Consider the following 20774-nt stretch of genomic DNA (forward strand, 5'->3'; position numbering starts at 1 on the left):
AAAGTAAAAACCCAAACAGGTTCCTGCATCAATAGCGGTACATAATAAAATAAGGTGTACTGCCCAGCCCTACTGACTATAATAATGTGGTTTTCTGTAGAAAGAATGTATGGACAACCAATGCTGTCAACAGACAAAGGTTGTTGCATGTATAATTTACTTCAAAGGCTTTGTAGCCTAGATATTTCAACATTTTCGGTATTCAGTAAATCCTATCTTCCAAAGCACTGTTTACGCCATGATCACTAGACTTTTCAATTCCCTGATGCCCTTCGTTGCCACACACACCTTCATACAGTCTGTTTAAGGTTCAATCATTTGGTATTGGTATTTTGGTATTATATTAGGACTCCGATTAGCTGTTGCAATAGCAGCATCTACTCTTCCTGGGGTTCACACAAAACATGAAACATGAATACAGAACGTAAATAGACAAGAACAGCTCAAGAACTGAACTACATACATTTAAAACAAACTAAGGTGAGGGCTAATCGATTCCGTGTCTTTTGAGTACAGTTGTAATCTGTGGCCTTACCCGATATGTTGGGCATCAGGCACCTTGAGAGGCACATTGATTGCTCTAGTGATGTTGTGCATTTGTAATTCATGCTGCTCCTCCTGATATGTATTCAGTTGTCGTTCAGGTAATACTGGCAGGTCAGCTCACATGAATATGAATAGCCCAGGTACTGTAGGCTACACTTGAAATGGCATATTGCTAAAGCTTTGTGGATTTCCCTTGAGCCAGACTGACTGGGTATAGGCCTTTGATAATGGTAACCGTTTGCAGTATGTTTGAGTTCCATTTCCAAAGCAGTCAATTAGGATGATTGGTAGTCAGATTAATTTGATTAATTTGTCTTGAAAGCAATGCCATTATAACAGTTTGTAGATTATACAGGGTTTGGTTTATGGGCAGTTTATGGGCAGTCAGTGTACTTTGCTGTATTAAGATCATAGTGTACTTTAGGTCTATCTGTCCAATATACTATGTGTCATTTCTTCAACTATTTTCCGTTTTGATATACAGGTGGAGTATCTTAATTCGGTTAATGTGTTGTCGCTGAGAATTTTTCTGCACTGCATGAAATTCAAATGAGCCTTGTGATTTAAATAAAGTCACTGAAAAGCTGCAGTTCTCTTTCTCTCTCGCTTAAACGCTAAAGCACAAGAGAGAATAACTGTCCTATTACTGTAGATCCTACTTTGACATTCAAATGTACAAAAATGTATTTGAAATGCAGCCGTACACATCAACAACCTTCGTTTTAAATAGCTTTATAACACAAAATAGATATTGATCTCCATTACGACATACAAGTGTACACCTAAACTATAGCCTATCACAACTAATTTCACATTAAAATAATTACTTTTTTACAATAAAAAACGAAACTGGTCAAATTAAGATCCTACATCTGTACTGTGCACTGTTTTGACCATCAGAATATATTTCAGCTATGCACTTTTTCTTCATTTCAGATGTGAATTACTTACTTTTAGTAGTTGTTATTTGAATTGGGAAACAGATGCATGACAGAACTGAATATATTGTTTTCTTTCTTTATGGTAAGTACTTGAGTGTAGTCTAGACAATGTTGTCTCCTATATTACTGCAGTAGTCTCTTCGAGCTTGGCCGTATAGGTCTCGACAGGGATGCCCCATCTTAAAATTCTCTCTGTAGTTTGATACGCTTTCTCCAAATTCATAATTTATGCGTGTGCCTGACATAAAATATTTAATGAGAAAAAGTATTTTAAGGAGAAGCATCCTGTGCGTAAAGCTTCAAAAGCTTCCCAAGTAGTCTCATACAAGAGCTAACCTAACCTGTATATCATATACAGTAGCTTTGTTCGTATACTAGCCTACTTTTCATTTCTCATACTCACAGAGCTATGGCGGATAACACTGTGTTGACCTGAAAGTGGATCAAAAGGCTCATGATGTGTTTTGGTAACCGTTCCCTGTAGGAGAAAGCTATTCCTCCTTTAACTTCAGGCTGTGTAACAATCAAGCTGTGTATGGTTCCAAAATATCAAATGAAGCCATTGATAGTGCCTTTCATAACGCTGTCTGATTAAGATGGCATCTGCCCTTTGAACAGACATACACACACACCAGCAGACAGACAGACACACAGACACACACACACACACATACACACACACCAGCAGACAGACAGACACACAGACACACACACATACACACACACCAGCAGACAGACAGACACACACACACATACACACACACCAGCAGACAGACAGACACACAGACACAAACACACACACATACACACACACCAGCAGACAGACAGACACACAGACACACACACATACACACAGACATGCAAACACACACACACACACACACACACACACACACACACACACACACACACACACACACACACACACACACACACACACACACACACACACACACACACACACACACACACACACACACAGAGCAGAGCAGAGCAGACAGACAAACCCTACCAACCCCATTCCTCAACCCCAGTAAAAGTTCTCCAGTCAGACAAAATGGGGTGCCGCATGGGTTGTTGTTAGTTCCTTTGGATTTTGCTCGTTGTTGTTCCTGAATGAATGAAGATGCATAGCATACTCATAGTATTGTGCATGTTGGTTCTGTAGCCAGGGACTAACTTACACTACATGACTAAAAGTATGTGGACACCTTCTCGTCGAACATCTCCAAAATCATCGGCATTAATATGGAGTTAGGTCCCCCCTTTGCCGCTATAACAGCCTCCACTCTTCTGGGAAGGCTTTCCACTAGATGTTGGAGCATTGCTTCCATTGCATTCAGCCACAAGAGTGTTCCAATTACTAATCCCAAAGGTGTTCAAAGGAGTTGAGGTCAGGGCTCTGTGCAGGCCAGTCAAGTCCGACAAACCATTTCTGTATGGACATTGCTTTGTGCACGTGGGCATTGTCATGCTGAAACAGGAAGGGCCTTCCCCAAACTGTTGCCACAAAGTTGGAAGCACAGAATTGTCTAGAATGTCATTTTATGCCGTAGTTTTAAGATTTCCCTGCACTTTAACTAATGGGCCTAGCCCGAACCATGTAAAACAGCCCCAGACCATTATTTCTCCTCCACCAAACTTTACAGTTGGCACTATGAATTGGGTCAGGTAGTGTTCTCCTGGCATCCGCCAGACCCAGGTTCGTCAGTCGACCTGCCAGATGGTGAAGCATGATTCATCACTCCAGAGAACGCGTTTCCACTGCTCCAAAGTCCACTGTCGGTGAGCTTTACAAGCAAGCAAGCATACCAGACAAGTGCTCAAAATAGCCCACGTTAACATATGTAGCTTAAGAGACAAGGTTCATGAAATTAATAACATGCTAGTAACATATGACATTCATATTCTGACTATCTCTGAAACTCACTTAGACAATACCTTTGGTGATACAGTGGTAGCAATACAAATGTATAACAGAATGCCAGTGGTGGAGGTGTTGCTGTTTATATTCAGACCCACTTTCCTGTAAAGATTAGAGAGGATCTCATGTTAAATACTCTTGAAGTAATATGGCTACAGGTTCATCTGCCTCACCTAATGCCCATTATTGTGGGAAGCCGCTATAAACATCTAAGTGCTAACAGACAGTATCTGGATAACATGTGTGAAATGCTTGATATGTATGTGATATCAACAGAGAGGTATATTTTCTTGGTGATTTAAATATTGACTGGCTTTCATCAAGCTGCCCACCTATGAACAAGCTTCAAACTGTAACCAGTGCCTGCAACCTGGTTCAGGTTATCAGTCAACCTACCAGAGTAGTTACAAACAGCACAGGAATTAAATCATTAACATCTATTGATCACATCTTTACTAATGCTGCAGAAATGTGCTTGAAAGCAGTATACAGATCCATTGGCTGTAGTGATGGCAATATACTAGGAAAACCAATGTTCTAAAGGCTGGGCCTAATATAGTGTGTAAGAGGTCATACAATAAGTTTTGTAGTGCTTCCTATGTTGTTGATGTAAATAATATTTGTTGGTTTGTGGTGTGTAATGAGGAGCAAACAGACGTTGCACTTGACACATTTATGAAATTGCCACTCCTATTTGCTATAACTTCAATTTAATCCTACTAGAAAGTGTGTGCCTTCAGGCCTGGAGGGAAGCGAAAGTCATTCCGCTACCAAAGAATAGTAATGGCTCAAATAGCCGACCAATCAGCCTGTTAACAACCCTTAGTAACATTTTTGAAGAAATGGTGTTTTACCAGATACAGGGATAATTTACAGTAAACAAGTTGACAACAGACTTTTAGCACTCTTACAGGAAAGGACATTTAACAAGCACAGTACACAAATGACTGATGAGTGGCTGAGATAAAATGATGATAAAAGATTTTGGGGGCTGTTTTGTTAAACTTCAGTGTGGCTTTTGACATTATCGATCATAGTTTGCTGCTGGAAAAACGTATGTGTTATAGCTTTACATCCCCTGCTATATTGTGGATAAAGAGTTGCCTGTCTAACATAACACAGAGGGTGTTTTTTAATGGAAGCCTCTCCAACAAAATCCAGGTAGAATCTGGAATTCCCCAAGGTAGCTGTCTAGGCCCCTTACTTTTTTCAGTCTTTAATAACGACATGGCACTGGCTTTGAGTAAAGCCAGTGTGTCTTTGTATGGGGATGACTCAACACTATGCATGTCAGCTACTACAGCGACTGAAATGACTGCAACACTTAACAAAGAGCTGCAGTTCATTTCAGAATGGGTGGCAAGGAATACATTTGTCCTAAATATTTCAAAAATTAAAAGCATTGTATTTGGTACAAATCATTCGCTAAACCCTAACCTCAACTAAATATCGTAATAAATAATGTGGAAATTGAGCAAGTTGAGGTGACTAAACTGCTTGGAGTAATCCTGGATTGTAAACATGGTCAAAACATATTGATACAACAGTAGCTAATATTGGTCTGTCTATAATAAAGTGTTGTCTACTGTACCTTCTTAATAGCACTATCAACAAGGCAGGTCCTACATGCCCTAGTTTGGTCGCACCTGGACCACTGTTCAGTTGTGTGGTCAGGTGCCACAAAGAGGGACTTAGGAAAATTGCAATTGGCTCAGAACAGAGCAGCACGGCTGGCCCTTGGATGTACACAGAGAGCTAATATTAATAATATGCATGTTAATCTCTCCTGGCTCAAAGTGGAGAGATTGACTTCATCACTACTTGTATTTTACATGTTGAAAGCACCAAGCTGTCTGTTTAAACGACTAGCATACAGCTCAGACACTAATGCAAACCCCACAAGACATTCCACCAGAGGTCTCTTCACAGTCCCCAAGTCCAGAACAGACTATGGGAGGCGAACAATACTACATACAGTAGAGCCATGACTACATGGAACTCTATTCCGCATCAGGTAACTGACACAAGCAGTAGAATCAGATTTAAAAAACAGATAAAAATACACATAATGGAACAACGGGGACTGTGAAGCAACACAAACATGCACACACACACACACACACACACACACACATAATAACATACGCACTATACACACACTTACACATGGATTTTGTGTTATAGATATGTGGTAGTGGATGAGAGGCCTGAGGGCACACACTTAGTGTGTTGTGAAATCTGTTATGAATATATTATAATGTTTTTACAATTGTATAACTGCCTTAATTTTTCCGGACCTCAGGAAGAGTAGCTGCTGCCTTGGGTATCCATAGTGAATACAAATACAAGTACACCACTCCAGCTGACGCTTGGCATTGCGCATGGTGATCTTAGACTTGTATGCGGCTGCTCGGCCATGGAAACCCATTTCATGAAGCGCCTGATGAACAGTTATTGTGCTGAAGTTGCTTCTAGAGGCAGTTTGGAACTCGGTAGTGAGTGTTGCAACCGAGTAAAGAATGTATTTTTGTGCTCCGCGCTTCAGAACTCGGCGGTCCAGTTCTGTGAGTTTGTGTTCTCTACCATTTTGTGGCCACTTCCTACTACTTTGAGCAGTTGTTTCTCCTAGACGTTTCCACTTCACAATAACAGCACTTACAGATGACCGGGGCAGTTCTAGCAGGGCAGGAATTTGATGAAACTGACTTGTTGGAAAGGTGGCATCTTATGACGGTGCCACATTGAAAGTAACTGAGCTCTTCAGTGAGGCATTCTACTGACAATGTTTATCTATGGAGATTGCATGTCGGTGGGCTCGATTTTATAAATCTGTCAGCAATGGGTTTGGTTGAAATAGCCAAATCCACTCATTTGAAGGGGTGTCCATATACTTTTGTAAATACTGTATAGTGTATCAGAATGCAGAAAAGATAGGTCTCCTCTGACTGTCTTCCTGGCTCCCTCAGGGTGTGAGTGATACAGGAGTAGTGAGCCACGGCACGTGAAAGGACACTGCGTCTCTCAGGTGGCTCCAGACAAGGAGAGGCTACAAAGGACAGGAGTTGAGAACAGGAAAAAATCAGGAGCTGTGTCTGGAGATGTTCTGTTCACAGTTGAATGGTTACAAGCTTCAGAGAGTTTTGGCTGCTATTGTACTGTACATGTGCAGCACAACTAAGTCCTCTTTTCTTCCAGCTTCCTAAACTTTTCCAAAAAATCAGAAGCAATTTAAAGTCCACCCCCAGCCAAGAGCTAGAATGTGATATATGAAATAATTGAGTAACTTGGACTAAACAGGATAGAAATAAGTTTTTACTTTGTGTTATATTTGGTCTAAATCCAAGAAAAGACAGCACAGTGAGTACATCTAGTTGTTGTTCTCATTCTCCCCATATCATGATATTGTGTCTGACACACATGTGGGATCTTCATTTGAGCCAGTTTACTACAGCAGGAAAATAATCCTGCAGCAACAGGACATTTGTTATGTGGTTTATTTTGTATCGATATTTTTGTAGGGGTTGATACATTTTTCATAAGGGAAAATCAAGTCGGAAATTTCAACGTGGAAATTACAAACTTCAGAAGCCTTTTTTATACCTCAAATACCCTACAGGTTTTATATTTCCTGCATTGAAGGAAAGTTCTCCTGCAAAAGGGTGATCAAATTAAGATGCAACATCTGTATTCATTATGTATTGAAAAATCTTCCATTTTGTTGTCCTCTGCCATCCTATTGACAGCTGGCAGTATAGCTGCATGATGTATACTGTACTTCATCAATCGTGGACTGCCTTATCTCAGAGTCTGTTCTCCCCCTGTGGGGACTCTCAACTTTAGCTCTGTACTGTAGCTTCCATTAGATCCAAATTACTATCTGGACTCAGAGCCTTTGAGCCTGGTATCAATCACTATCTGGACTCAGAGTCTTTGAGCCTGGCATCAATCACTCTCTGCACTCAGAGCCTTTGAGCCTGGTATAAATCTCCAGACCCACCCAGAGACGGTTGGAATCGGCCTATGCTGCAGGGCTTCTTGATCACACACATACACACTCGTGTGGTGTACACAACCCCACAACTAACCCCAATACAGCCCCAGCTGCGTGAGAGATCTCTTTCAACCTGAGGACAGAGTTATACAGTATTTACTGAAGGAGTCTATTTATGACTTCTTAACTTATGTGCATATCTTCTTTCATTCTGGGTGGTGGATCTGTGAGCTTGGTGGTGGTGGTAGTAGTGGTAGTGGTGGTGGCGGTAGTAGTGGTGGTGGTGGTGGTAGTAGTGGTAGTAGTAGTGGTGGCGGAAGTAGTGATGGGGGTGGTGGTGGTGGTGGTAGTAGTGGTAGTGGTGGTGGCGGTAGTAGTGGTGGTGGTGGTGGCGGTAGTAGTAGTGGTGGTGGTGGTGGTGGTGGATCTGTGAGCTTGGTGGTGGTGGTAGTAGTGGTGGTAGTAGTGGTACTGGTGGTGGCGGTAGTAGTGGTGGTGGCGGTAGTAGTAGTGGTGGTTGTGGATCTGTGAGCTAGGTGGTGGTGGTTGTGGATCTGTGAGCTAGGTGGTGGTGCTGGTGGGGGTGGATCTGTGAGCCTGGTGGTGGTTGTGGATCTGTGAGCTAGGTGGTGGTGGTGGTAGTAGTGGTGGTGGTAGTAGTGGTAGTAGTAGTGGTGGTGGTAGTAGTGGTAGTAGTAGTGGTGGCGGTAGTAGTGGTGGTGGTGGATCTGTGAGCTAGGTGGTGGTGGTTGTGGTTGTGATGGTAGTGGTGGTGGATCTGTGAGCTAGGTGGTGGTGGTGGTGATGGTGGTGGATCTGTGAGCTAGGTGGTGGTGGTGGTTGTGGTTGTAGTGATGGTGGTGGTGGTTGTGGTTGTAGTTGTGGTGGTGGTTGTGGTTGTAGTGGTGGTTGTGGTTGTAGTGGTGGTGATGGTGGTGGTTGTGATGGTGTTGGATATGTGAGCTCTAGCTTCTTCATGTCTGATCCTGGAGGCTGATAAAGGCCACACATATTTTGATATTTGTTTCAGTAGTCCATTGTTAACATAGTTCCAAAATGTTTTCATTTTGCATCATATGATGCTGCATTTTGCATCATATGATGCAAAATGCATCATACGGGTATGATTTCTGTAGTTTTCTGTAGTTTATATATCTTGAAAACTCAATTGATGATAAGCAAAACATTTTGGGACTATGTCAACAATGGACTAATGAAACAAATACCAAAAGATTGTTTTTGGGTTGAGTTTTCCTTTAATCATGATGAATAACAGGAGAGGTTATTCCTTTTTACATCCTACGTACCACGTACCACCCAGTTCCTGCCTCCACTATCTGTGTTTTGGAGCTTTAGACAATGAATATGATGTGTTTCCTCTCTAACGCCCAGGAAGCTCTGATTCAAACTTCCAATAGACAGCTCTGCAAGCGTTATAATGTCAAAATATGTTCGTTACTCACCAAATACAGTATGGAGTTTCGATGAGCAACTATCTTCATTTACTCCCGTTTCTGCCGGTATGTACATCCCAAAAAAGTTCTAAATACACATTTACAAGCTACCGAACAAAAATGCCTATTCAGCACCAATGTATTGAGCTGTTGTAGACTTCGGACCTGTGTGTGGCACTAATGAATGATTTACATTGGAGGTGCAGGAATAGGCATCTTTTCAGTTGCTTGTACATTTTTATTTAAACCTTTTTTTGGATGTTCCAACTGGCCGTAACGGGAGTAAAAGCAGATAGTTGCTCATCAAATCTCCATACAAAGGTTGGATCTTAACTTGATCACTCTTTTGTTGCAGAGAATTTTCCTGCTGCTTCAGGAAATTCAAATGAGCCTTGTGAATACCTGAAAATGAGCCGTTCTCTTTCTCTCCATCTCGGAGCAGTCGATCATTGGGATCAGTGCTAGCTATCAAAATAATTTTCTCTCTTGTTCGCTCAAATGCTAGTCCTAGGTCCAATTACTGCAACATCCAAATATACAAACATTCCCGACTCATGTCCGCTACATACAGTACCAGTCAAAAGTTCAGACACACTTACTCATTCAAGGTTTTTAAAAAAAAAACTATTTTCTACATTGTAGAATAATAGTGAAGACATCAAAACTATGAAATAGCACATATAAAATCATGTAGTAACCAAAAAAGTGATTAAAAAATATATATATATTTTAATAATATATTTTAATAATATGTTGATTTTTGTATATTTTATAAATATTTTATATTCTTCAAAGTAGCCACCCTTTGCCTTGATGACAGCTTTGCACACTCTTGGAATTATCTCAACCAGCTTCACCTGGAATGCTTTTCCAACAGTCTTGAAGGAGTTCCCACATATGCTGAGCACTTGTTGGCTACTTTCACTCTGCGGTCCATCTCATCCCAAACCATCTTAATTGGGTTGAGGTCGGATGATTGTGGAGGTCAGGTCATCTGATGCAGCACTCCATCACTCTCCTTCTTGGTCAAATAGCCCTTACACAGCCTGGAGGTGCGTTTTGGTTCATTGTCCTGTTGAAAAAGAAATTATAGTCCCACTAAGTGCAAACCAGATCGGATGGCGTATCGCTGCAGAGTGCTGTGGTAGCCCCATTCTGGTTAAGTGTGCCTTGAATTCTAAATAAATCACAGACAGTGTCACCAGCAAAGCACCCACATACCTCCTCCCCCATGCTTCACGCTGGGAACCACACATGCAGGGATCATATGTTCACCTACTCTGCATCTCACAAAGACACGGCGGTTGGAAACAAAAATCTCAAATTTGGACTCATCAGACCGGTCTAATGTCCATTGCTCGTGTTTCTTGGCCCAAGAAAGTCCCTTCTTATTTTTGGTGTTCTTTAGTAGTGGTTTCTTTGCAGAAATTCGACCATGAAGGCCTGATTTACGCAGTCTCCTCTGAACAGTTGATGTTAAGCTGTGTCTCATACTTGAACACTGTGAAGCATTTATTTGGGCTTTTCTGAGGCTGGTAACTGAATTTATCCTCTGCAGCAGAGGTAAGTCTGGGTCTTCCTTTGCTGTAGTGGTCCTCATGAGAACCAGTTTCATTATAGCCCTTGATAGTTTTTGCAACTGCACTTGAAGAAACTTTCTTGAAATTTTCCAGATTTTCCTGAACTTCATATCTTAAAGTAATAATGGACTGTAGTTTCTCTTTGCTTATTTCAGCTGATCTTTCCATAATATGGCAAGATAGGGCAGGCTGTATCACATCCAGTCTTGATTGGGAGTCCCATAGGGCAGCGCACAATTGGCCCAGCGTAGTCCGGGTTTGGTCAGGGTAGGCCGTCATTGTAAATACGAATTTGTTCTTTACTGACTTGCCTAGTTAAAGAAAGGTTCAATTTTAAAAAACAAATTGCAAAAATAAATACGGACTTGTTCTTTTACAAGTCCATATTTAGGGCTATCTTCTGTATACCACCCCTACCTTGTCACAACACAACTGATTGGCTCAAACTCATATTAGAAGGATAGAAATTCCACAAGTTAACTTTTAACAAGACACACCTGTTATTTGAAATGCATCCCAGGTGACTACCTCATGAAGCTTGTTGAGAGAATGACAAGTGTGTGCAAAGCTGCCATCAAGGCAAAGGGTGGCTACTTTGAAGCATCTCAAAGTTGTTTAACACTTTTTTGGTTACTACATGATTCCATATCTGTTATTTCATAGTTTTGATGTCTTCATTATTAATCTACAATGTAGAAAATAGTTAAAAAAATAAAGAAGAACGCTTGAATGAGTAGGTGTGTCCAAACTTTTGACTGGTACTGTAAGTGAGAAGATATTACTTATCAGTGAACTAATAATTAATAATTGTAGCGAATTCAGGTGGCATTTTCGAACTTGTAGAGTTTTCCTTACTCTTCCTCAAAATCTCTAATGGACAAATACTGGTGCACCCAATACCCTGTAGATGTTGGCGTTGATTTTAGTATTTTAGTAAGACTAATTTATGCCAGTACTTTATTAAACCGTGCCGATAAAGTTAGCATACAAATAAATATAGTAACACAGTTATTAATTTAGTGTTTGATCTCTGATCTACTTAATCAGACTTTATAATGAATCGTGGGTCACGCCCTGGCCATAGAGAGGTTTTTATTCTCTATTTTGGTTAGACCAGGGTGTGAGTAGGGTGGACATTCTAGTTTCTTTATTTCTATGTTGGTGTGGTTCCCAATCAGAGGCAGCTGTCTATCGTTGTCTCTGATTGGGGATCATATATAAGTTGTCCTTTTTCAGTTGGGTTTTGTGGGTAGTTGTTTTCTGTTTAGTGTCTGCACCTGACAGAACTGTTTCATTTGGGTCAACTTTGTTATTTTGTTGCGGTGTTCAGTTTTTATTAAAAATCATGAACGCCTTCCACGCTGCACCTTGGTCTCCTTCTTCATCCGACGACAGCCGTTACACGATGCTCCTCCCATTGTGTTATTTTCTCCTCATTCTCTCTGTCACAGAGCCTGCCTTCTTTTCTGAGAATATCCCTCCCTCTTGCTTTCTCAGCATTGACAATCTGATTATAGCTGCAGAGTACCACACACAAACAAGCATGAACACACACACACACACACACACACACACACACACGGTAGACTAGATACATTTAGTGACAACATCACAGTTCCATCCTCTGACTCACCTCTTCTCTCTCCTATCCTCCCTCTCCCTCTCCTCCCCTATCCCTCTCACCCCCTCTCCCTCCACCACTCCTCTGTTGCTTTGCCTGTTCCTGTTAAAGAGATGTTGACCTTTAAACAGTAGTGAGCAGCATCCATCTGCACTGGCCTTTACACATGGTAATCACAAAACCAGTCTTTTCTGTAAATCTCCCTGCTAACACGTGTGTGTGTGTGTCTATGCAAGTCTTTGTGTGTGTGTGTGTCTTTGTGAGTCTGTCTGTGTGTGTGTGTGTGTGTGTGTGTGTGTGTGTGTCTATACAAGTCTTTGTGTGTCTGTGTGTGTGTGTGTGTGTGTGTGCGTGCGTGCGTGCGTGTGTGTCAGGTGTGTGTGTGCATGTGTGTTTTCGCACGTGTGTGTGGGTTCATGACTCATTATTCCAGCCTTTTTGATGCTGTAATTATAAGAACTAGACAGAAACATGTAGATAACCAAAGAAAACCAGAAGTGCAGAACTGACTTATTTTTGAGACTGCCTGTCAATGATGCCCTTTACCAGTTTTATAGAACACCAGACAAAAACTAGTACATAGAGAATTTCTAACAAAGAGAATCAGTGTATTCCTGCCTAAGATATCAATCTGATATCGTAGCCCTTTCCTGCAGTCAATGACCAAAAGTGCCCTCTTTGGCCTCATGGGTGGAATGTTATTAATATTTTTCCTTCTTTTTTAATTAAAGATTTTAAAGATTATTAATAAATTAGTAAAGATTATTAGTAAATCATATTTTTTTTAAACCAGACTGTTTCTTTATCAATATATTTCAGTCTTCTATGATGTATATAAAGTGTAATATTGGGGTGCAAACTCAAAATCAAAACGTATTTTTTTAAGCCCATAACCATGTGTGTGAGGTATATACTTTTGTTCCAAAAGTAGATTTGTTTAATACTACCAAGAATCACTCTTTGTGACTGTGATTTAGACCACTGCAGGAAAAGGTTAACCACATAACCTAAAGGCCTAGACAGATACTAGCTAGATCAATGCTCAACCGAACCATGGCTAACCTTATTGGACATCATCCTCTGGATGTCATTAACACACGTAACCGATTGGCTGTGCTGCTGTACTTCCTCCTCACTGATAGACATTTTTCAAAGGATCCCAGTCCTCATTAACCCAAGAGCACCACTTCTTCATGAACTGATAGATAGACAGGGCTGACAGGAAGTTGACAGGAAGCAATGAATATCATCACTGAGAGGCAACTGTGTTCTATATCTTGGATCTAAGTGGAAACCTGCAGTTTATGTTTCACGTTTTAATATCATGCGCACAAGCAGTGGTGTAAAGTACTTAAGTCATTTTCTGTGTATCTGTTCTTTACATTGAGTATTTATATTGTTGACAACTTTTACTCCACTACATTCCTAAAGAAAATGATGCACTTTTTACTCCATACATTTTCCCTGACACTCAAAAGTACTTTTTGCATGATGAATGCTTAGCAGGACAGGAAAATGGTCCAATTCACACACTTCTCAAAAGAACATCCCTGGTCATCTGATCTTGTGGTGTAACGGTTGTCGTCTGGAGATAGAGAGGACCAAAGCGCAGCGTGGTTAGTGTTCATCTTTTTAATAAACAACTGAACACTTCAAAAATACAAAACGACAACCGAAACAGTTCTATCTGGTGCAGACACAAAAACACTGAAAATAACCACCCACAAACCCCAACAGAAAACAGGCTACCTAAATATGGTTCCCAATCAGAGACAATGACTAACACCTGCCTCTGATTGAGAACCATATCAAGCCAAACAAGAAACCCAACCTAGAAACCCAAAACATAGAATACCCAGCCAACTCACATCCTGACCAACTAAAACAAAGGAATAACACAAGAACTAGGGTCAGAACGTGACAGGTGGACTCACTAAACACAAATGCTTTGTTTATGTCTGAGTGTTGGAGAGTGCCCCCGACTATCTGTAAATAAATTAAAAACAAGAAAATTGTGCCGTCTGGTTTTCTAAATATAGGTAATTTGCAATGATTTATACTTTTACTTTTGATATTTAAGTATATTTTTGCAATTACATTTACTTTCGATACTTAAGTATATTTAAAACCAAATACTTTTAGACTTTTACTCAAGTAGTATTTTACTGGGTGACTTTCACTTTTACTTGAGTCAGGAAAGTAAGAAGCTATATACAGGGTCTGTTCCAATACCAAATTAACAATGTGCAGGGATACTGGAGTGATAGAGGTAGATGTGTATAGCGCTAAGGTGACTAGGCATCAGGATATATGATAAACAGAGTAGCAGCAGTGTATATAAGGATTGAATGTGAGTGAGTGTGTAGACTCCGTATAAATGTGTGTTGGAGTGTCAGTGTGCGTCTGTAGAGTCCTGTGAGTGTGCATTAAAATAAATAATACAAGATAGTCTGTGTAGCCATTCTGTTAGCTATTTATCAGTGTTATCACTTGGGGATAGAAGCTGTTCATGAGCCTTTTGGTGTCAGACTTGATGCACCGGTACCGCTTGCAATGCGGAAGCAGAGAAAACAGTCTATGGCTTGGGTGGCTGGAGCCCTTAACAGTTTTCCGGGCCTTCATTTCTACCGCCTGATACAGAGTGGCCCCAGTGATGCACTGGGATTTCCCAACCACCCTCTGTAGCGCCATGCAAACGAGGGCGGTGCTGTTGCCATACCAAGCAGCTATGCAGCCAGTGATGCAGCCAGGGAGTACAGGAGGGGACTAGAGAAGACCCAGCCGTGATCTGCCCAACAATGTCTTTGTTCCAGGTGAACTTAACGCATTTTATGCAGGCTTCGACAATAACAACACCGTACCATACGTGAGGGCCCCCATTGACCCAGAGGACTGGGTGATCTCGCTCTCCGAGGTCGACGTGATCAAGTCAACACTTGCAAGGCCGTGAGGCTGGACGGTATTCAAGGCCGCGTTTTCAGACCATGCGTAGATCAGCTGACAGGCATAGTCACAGTAATTTTACCCATCTCCTTGGCATAGTCTGTGATGGCAATTTCAATGCACAGAGATACCGTGACGAGTTCCTGAGGCCCATTGTCGTGCCATTCATCCGCTGCCATCACCTCATGTTTCAGCATGATAATGCACAGCCTCATGTCATAAGGTTCTGTACACAATTCCTGAAAGTTGAACAAATCCCAGTTCTTTCATGGCCTGCTTACTGACCAGACATGTCTCCCATTAAGCATGTTTGGGATGCTTTGGATCGATGTGGACTACAACGTGTTCCAGTTCCCGCCATTATAAACTTTGCACAGCCATGGAAGATCAACTTTATGTGAAGGAGATGTGTCACTCTGCATGAGGCAAATGGTCACACCAGATACTGACTGGTTTTCTGATCCACACCCCTACCTTTTTGTTAAAGGTATCTGTGACCAACAGATGCATGTCTGTATTCCCAGTCATGTGAAATCCATAGATTAGGGCCTTATGAATTTATTTAAATTGACTGATTTCCTTATATGAACTGTAACTCAGTAAAATCTTTGTGTAATAATGGAGCTCTGAGTCAGGAAGCAAGTGCAGGTGAAACGTTTAATAAATAACAAAACCAGAAACGAGACAATTCCATGTGGCTACAAGACAGGACACAAGAACAAAGTCCAGGTGTGAGTCATAATGATTAACAGCTGTGCGTAATGAAGAGTGCCAGGTGTGCATAATGAAGAGTGCCAGGTGTGCGTAATGAAGAATGCCAGGTGTGCGTAAGATGAATCCCAGGACCCATGGTTAGCATTCTAGCGAAGTCGTATGCCGGAGGGGAGGAGCAGGGGAAGATGTGACACTTTTAAATTGTTGCATGTTGCGTTCATATTTTTGTTCAGTATAGAAATAAAAATGTCGAAGCCACTCCTTCGTTACGAAGCCACTCCTTCGTTGCCCAGGCAGTGTGTTTGGGATCATTGTCATGCTGAAAGACCCAGCCACGTTTCATCTTCAATGCCCTTGCTGATGGAAGGAGGTTTTCACTCAAAATCTCACGATACATGGCCTCATTCATTATTTCCTTTACACGGATCAGTCGTCCTGGTCCCTTTGCAGAAAAACAGCCCCAAAGCATGATGTTTCCACCCCCATGCTTCACAGTAGGTATGGTGTTCTTTGGATGCAACTCAGCATTCTTTGTCCTCCAAACACGACGAGTTAAGTTTTTACCAAAAAGTTATATTTTGGTTTCATCTGACCATATGACATTCTCCCAATCTTCTTCTGGATCATCCAAATGCTCTCTAGCAAACTTCAGACGGGCCTGGACATGTACTGGCTTAAGCAGGGGGACACGTCTGGCACTGCAAGATTTGAGTCCCTGGCGGCGTAGTGTGTTATTGATGGTAGGCTTTGTTACTTTGGTCCCAGCTCTCTGCAGGTCATTCACTAGGTCCCCCCGTGTGTTTCTGGGATTTTTGCTCACCGTTCTTGTGATCATTTTGACCCCACGGGGTGAGATCTTGCGTGGAGCCCCAGATCAAGGGAGATTATCAGTGGTCTTGTATGTCTTCCATTTCCTAATAATTGCTCCCACAGTTGATTTCTTCAAACCAAGCTGCTTACCTATTGCAGATTCAGTCTTCCCAGCCTGGTGCAGGTCTACAATTTTGTTTCTGGTGTCCTTTGACAGCTCTTTGGTCTTTGCCATAGTGGAGTTTGGAGTGTGACTGTTTGAGGTTGTGGACAGGTGTCTTTTATACTGATAACAAGTTCAAACAGGTGCTATTAATACAGGTAACGAGTGGAGGACAGAGGAGCCTCTTAAAGAAGAAGTTACAGTGAGAGGTCTGTGAGAGCCAGAAAGGTGACCAAATACTTATTTTCCACCATAATTTGCAAATAAATTCATAAAAAATCCTACAATGTGATTTTCTGGAAAAAAAAATCTAATTTTGTCTGTCATAGTTGAAGTGTACCTATGATGAAAATTACAGGCCTCTCTCATCTTTTTAAGTGGGAGAACTTGCACAATTGGTGGCTGACCAAATACTTTTTTGCCCCACTGTATGTATTGTAGCTCAGCTAATCTAATATACTCCACGTTAGAGTTATATGAAGTCTGAACCTGCCAACGTCCCACTACCATTCCAACTCTGGGACTGTATCCTAAATGTCTCCCTATTTCCTATGGGACCTGGTCAAAAGTAGTGCACTATATAGGGAATATGGTGCCATTTCGGACATACAGTTTGAGTGGAATACGAATCGTTTCCTTTTATGAATGATGTGTGAGACAGACGGTCGTATTAGTCAAGTTTCCTACGGCATACTGTAGGGAGGTGTGCTCATATTGAACATCACAGGAGGTTGGTGGCACCTTAATTTGGGGAGAATGGGCTTGTTCCAATGATTGGAGTGAAATAGATGGAATGGTATCAAATACATCAAACACATGGTTTCTAGGAGTTTGATGCCATTCCATTTGTTCCATTCTGGCCATTATTATTAGCCGTTCTCACCTCAGCAGATCCTGTGATTGAAATTGGTTCATAATGTAGCACATTTAAAACGAACATGTTGAAAATGCATCGATCTGCTCAATTATTATTACATTTAGTTTAATTTTAAGGCTTAAATCAGGAAACTTCCATAATGATGAATCTATGTAACAACATTTGATTCAATAATGTGATGTTAGGTTCTAGTCTATTATGGTCACGTGTGGCTCAGTTGGTAGAGCATGGTGGTTGCAACAGCAGGGTTGTAGGTTCAATTCCCGCTGGGCACCTGTTTGAAGAAAATGTATGCCCTCGCTACTGTAAGTCTCGCTTGATAAGAGTGTCTGCTAAATGATGAAAATATAATCAGATACAGGTGGAGACTGACAAAACTAAAAACCAGATTTATTCACCCACCTGGATGCTTCAGCTGAATAGCAAAGTCACACAGTTCTTCATATATAAAGGGAAATGGCCCAGGAAGGACTGTATGCCTCTGCATCCTGATATTTTCACTTCGACGTTGACTGCATTCTCCCCATTTCGTACAGAAACTAGAACTTGCTGAACAGTAACTCAACCGCGACTTTGTCCTAAACCAGACAGATGCTTTCCATCCACTTGTGCAAAACATGTTTATACAACCCTTGCAGACATACTTGCACGACAGAGACCGTCTCCTTCTGTACTGTCCCATTTGTCTATTTGTAACACATAAGTTCAACCTAGCCCATAACAAGATGACTACTACTGATAAGCTAGTTGTCCTGGGAAAAGGGCTCTGCTCACACGGATTCACAACAGTGTTGTTTGAGAATCCTTTTTGATGAGGTTTCCCCTCTTAAAGATTCTCAGTTTCAACCTTTTCCTCAGAATGAAGGTTGATAAGTCATTGCTGTTTCCACATAGAATCATTGAGCTGACAGAAGCTCTGGGCATAGACTGTCAAAGACAATTTAGTCTTCCTTGCAAAAACACTTTTATTACTGGGAGAATTTCCCTGATGCTCCAGGCCACAAGTACGATACATTAATAGAGTTGAATGTTATTGCTTGGGCAATGTCTGCATTTGCTGCCCTGATATTCCTTAACGTTTAAAAAAATATATAAAAAACAATTCCGTCATGTCAAATCCAAATATCAATCTGATTTCTTGACTTGTCAGAGGAGAAATGAATGTGCTGGGAAATGTTCACAGATAAACATAGTCAGTTCAGACAAAGAAAGCAGCACAGCCTCAGAGATGCGAATAAGCTACCAGGAGAAAACTGTTGCGCTTCAGCAGAAGTGACATGCATGAAGACCTACCGACAGGGAGAATAATGGAACTAAACCAACATGAATTGCACGTCTGACATCATTTTATTGTATTGCATTGTATCGCATTAAGTAGGAATTAGTAAGAAGATTGGTTTGTCTTGCCATGGCCAGTGTGTGTTCCATATCTGCAAACATTAAGAAGAAAGAAGATATGTCTTCCCTAGCTATTTTCATAGCATGGCAAGAGATTGGCTATAATCGTGTGGTGGGGTGTGTAATTCTTTCTTGTCTACTTGTAGGATGTTTGGCTAGCACAAAGGAACGATATATCCACACTATTGCTAGGAAAAAGGCTATAGTTTGAAGTTTGAAATGTTACCATGATAGGAGTACCCTAATCGCTCATCCGGACGCACCGGGACAGAAAAGACAACCTCGGCCTGCAGGGATTTCATTATTATTACTATATATTTTTTAATATAATTATTTTTTATAATTATTATTTTATTTTTTATCGATATACAAACTTATACATAAGAACAGCATTTTACAGACGAACACAAACAATCACTAAATCTCATCTGCCCAGACCCACATGCTCATACCCCCATTCCTATTGCCTGCATTATTATTTGTCATTTGGCCTTAAATTGTATCCATTTTTTTTTATTTCGTCGTCGTCCATGCATTTTGAATATTTTAATAATAAATCATTTGATTTTTCCATTGTGTTAATGATGTCGGATTGATTGATTTCCACTTTTTTAGTATACGTTTTTTCAAGATGGGTGATAAAGAGAATCATCCAGCCCATTTGGTATCTCACTAAACCTCCATATGCCATGTCTTTAAATATGCAGACAGATGGATTAAAAGTAAGTTTACATTGTAATATTTCTGAAAGCCAACTTTCTGGCTCCGCCCAAAACTTCCTGACTTTTTTTCTTCTTCGTTATCTTCTGTCTTCGTTATCTTCTGTCTTCATTATCTTCTGTCTTCATTATCTTCTGTCTTCATTATCTTCTGTCTTTGTTATCTTCTGTCTTCGTTATCTTCTGTCTTCGTTATCTTCTGTCTTCATTATCTTCTGTTTTCATTATCTTCTGTCTTCGTTATCTTCTGTCTTCGTTATCTTCTGTCTTCGTTATCTTCTGTCTTCGTTATCTTCTGTCTTCTTTATAGTCTGTCTTCGTTATCTTCTGTCTTCGTTATCTTCTGTCTTCGTTATCTTCTGTCTTCTTTATAGTCTGTCTTCTTTATAATCTGTCTTCGTTATCTTCTGTCTTCGTTATCTTCTGTCTTCGTTGTCTTCTGTCTTCTTTATAGTCTGTCTTCGTTATCTTCTGTCTTCGTTATAGTCTGTCTTCGTTATTTACTGTCTTCGTTATCTTCTGGCTTCATTATCTTCTGTCTTCTTTATAGTCTGTCTTCTTTATCTTCTGTCTTCGTTATCTTCTGTCTTCTTTATCTTCTGTCTTCTTTATAGTCTGTCTTCGTTATCTTCTGTCTTCGTTATCTTCTGTCTTCGTTATCTTCTGTCTTCGTTATCTTCTGTCTTCGTTATCTTCTGTCTTAGTTATCTTCTGTCTTCTTTATCTTCTGTCTTCGTTATCATCTGTCTTCGTTATCTTCTGTCTTCGTTATCTTCTGACTGCATTATCTTCTGTCTTCATTGTCTTCTGTGTCTTCACACACACTTCCCACATCGTGCTCAGGGCCATCTCCATTTCCTCTAAGTTTCCCCTGTTAATTAATATGTGTGGAATCACAGAGATTAAAGGAAGAGATGTGTAAACAGTAGAATGGGATCAGGAGGCAGTGAGGCAGTGAAGTCGGTAATCTCACCTGTATGTATACAGTATATGAATGTACGCACAACCCGCACAGGCCACACTCAAGCATGAAGCCCAGAGTATAGCTCTGAATGACAATGGACCTCTGCATTTAGCCTTAGAATAATTCATG

At 40.8% G+C, this 20774-nt stretch overlaps 2 protein-coding genes across 5 annotated transcripts in view; one reads left to right on the forward strand and one right to left on the reverse strand.

The window, feature by feature from the left end:
- The window catches only part of LOC110537194 (choline transporter-like protein 5-B), a 93221-nt gene extending 84216 nt beyond the window's left edge, over positions 1–9005 (reverse strand). For 3 of the 4 annotated variants that reach the window (XR_005036075.1, XR_005036077.1, XM_036944149.1), the window contains exon 1: positions 8866–9002. Coding sequence is in view for 2 of the 4 variants with exons in the window: in XM_036944149.1 (XP_036800044.1) it covers positions 8866–8932 (67 nt within the window). In the remaining 2 variants the exon portion in view is untranslated. Of the gene's footprint in view, positions 1–8865 lie in introns of all 4 variants that reach the window. The other variant, XM_036944236.1, reaches the window with a different exon arrangement.
- Positions 1–20774, forward strand: part of LOC110537039 (alpha-N-acetylgalactosaminide alpha-2,6-sialyltransferase 5) — a 39199-nt gene that overhangs the window by 2212 nt on the left and 16213 nt on the right. The window lies entirely within an intron of this gene.

The sequence above is a fragment of the Oncorhynchus mykiss genome, chromosome 1, assembly GCF_013265735.2.
Source record: "Oncorhynchus mykiss isolate Arlee chromosome 1, USDA_OmykA_1.1, whole genome shotgun sequence".
Classification (NCBI taxonomy): domain Eukaryota; kingdom Metazoa; phylum Chordata; class Actinopteri; order Salmoniformes; family Salmonidae; genus Oncorhynchus; species Oncorhynchus mykiss.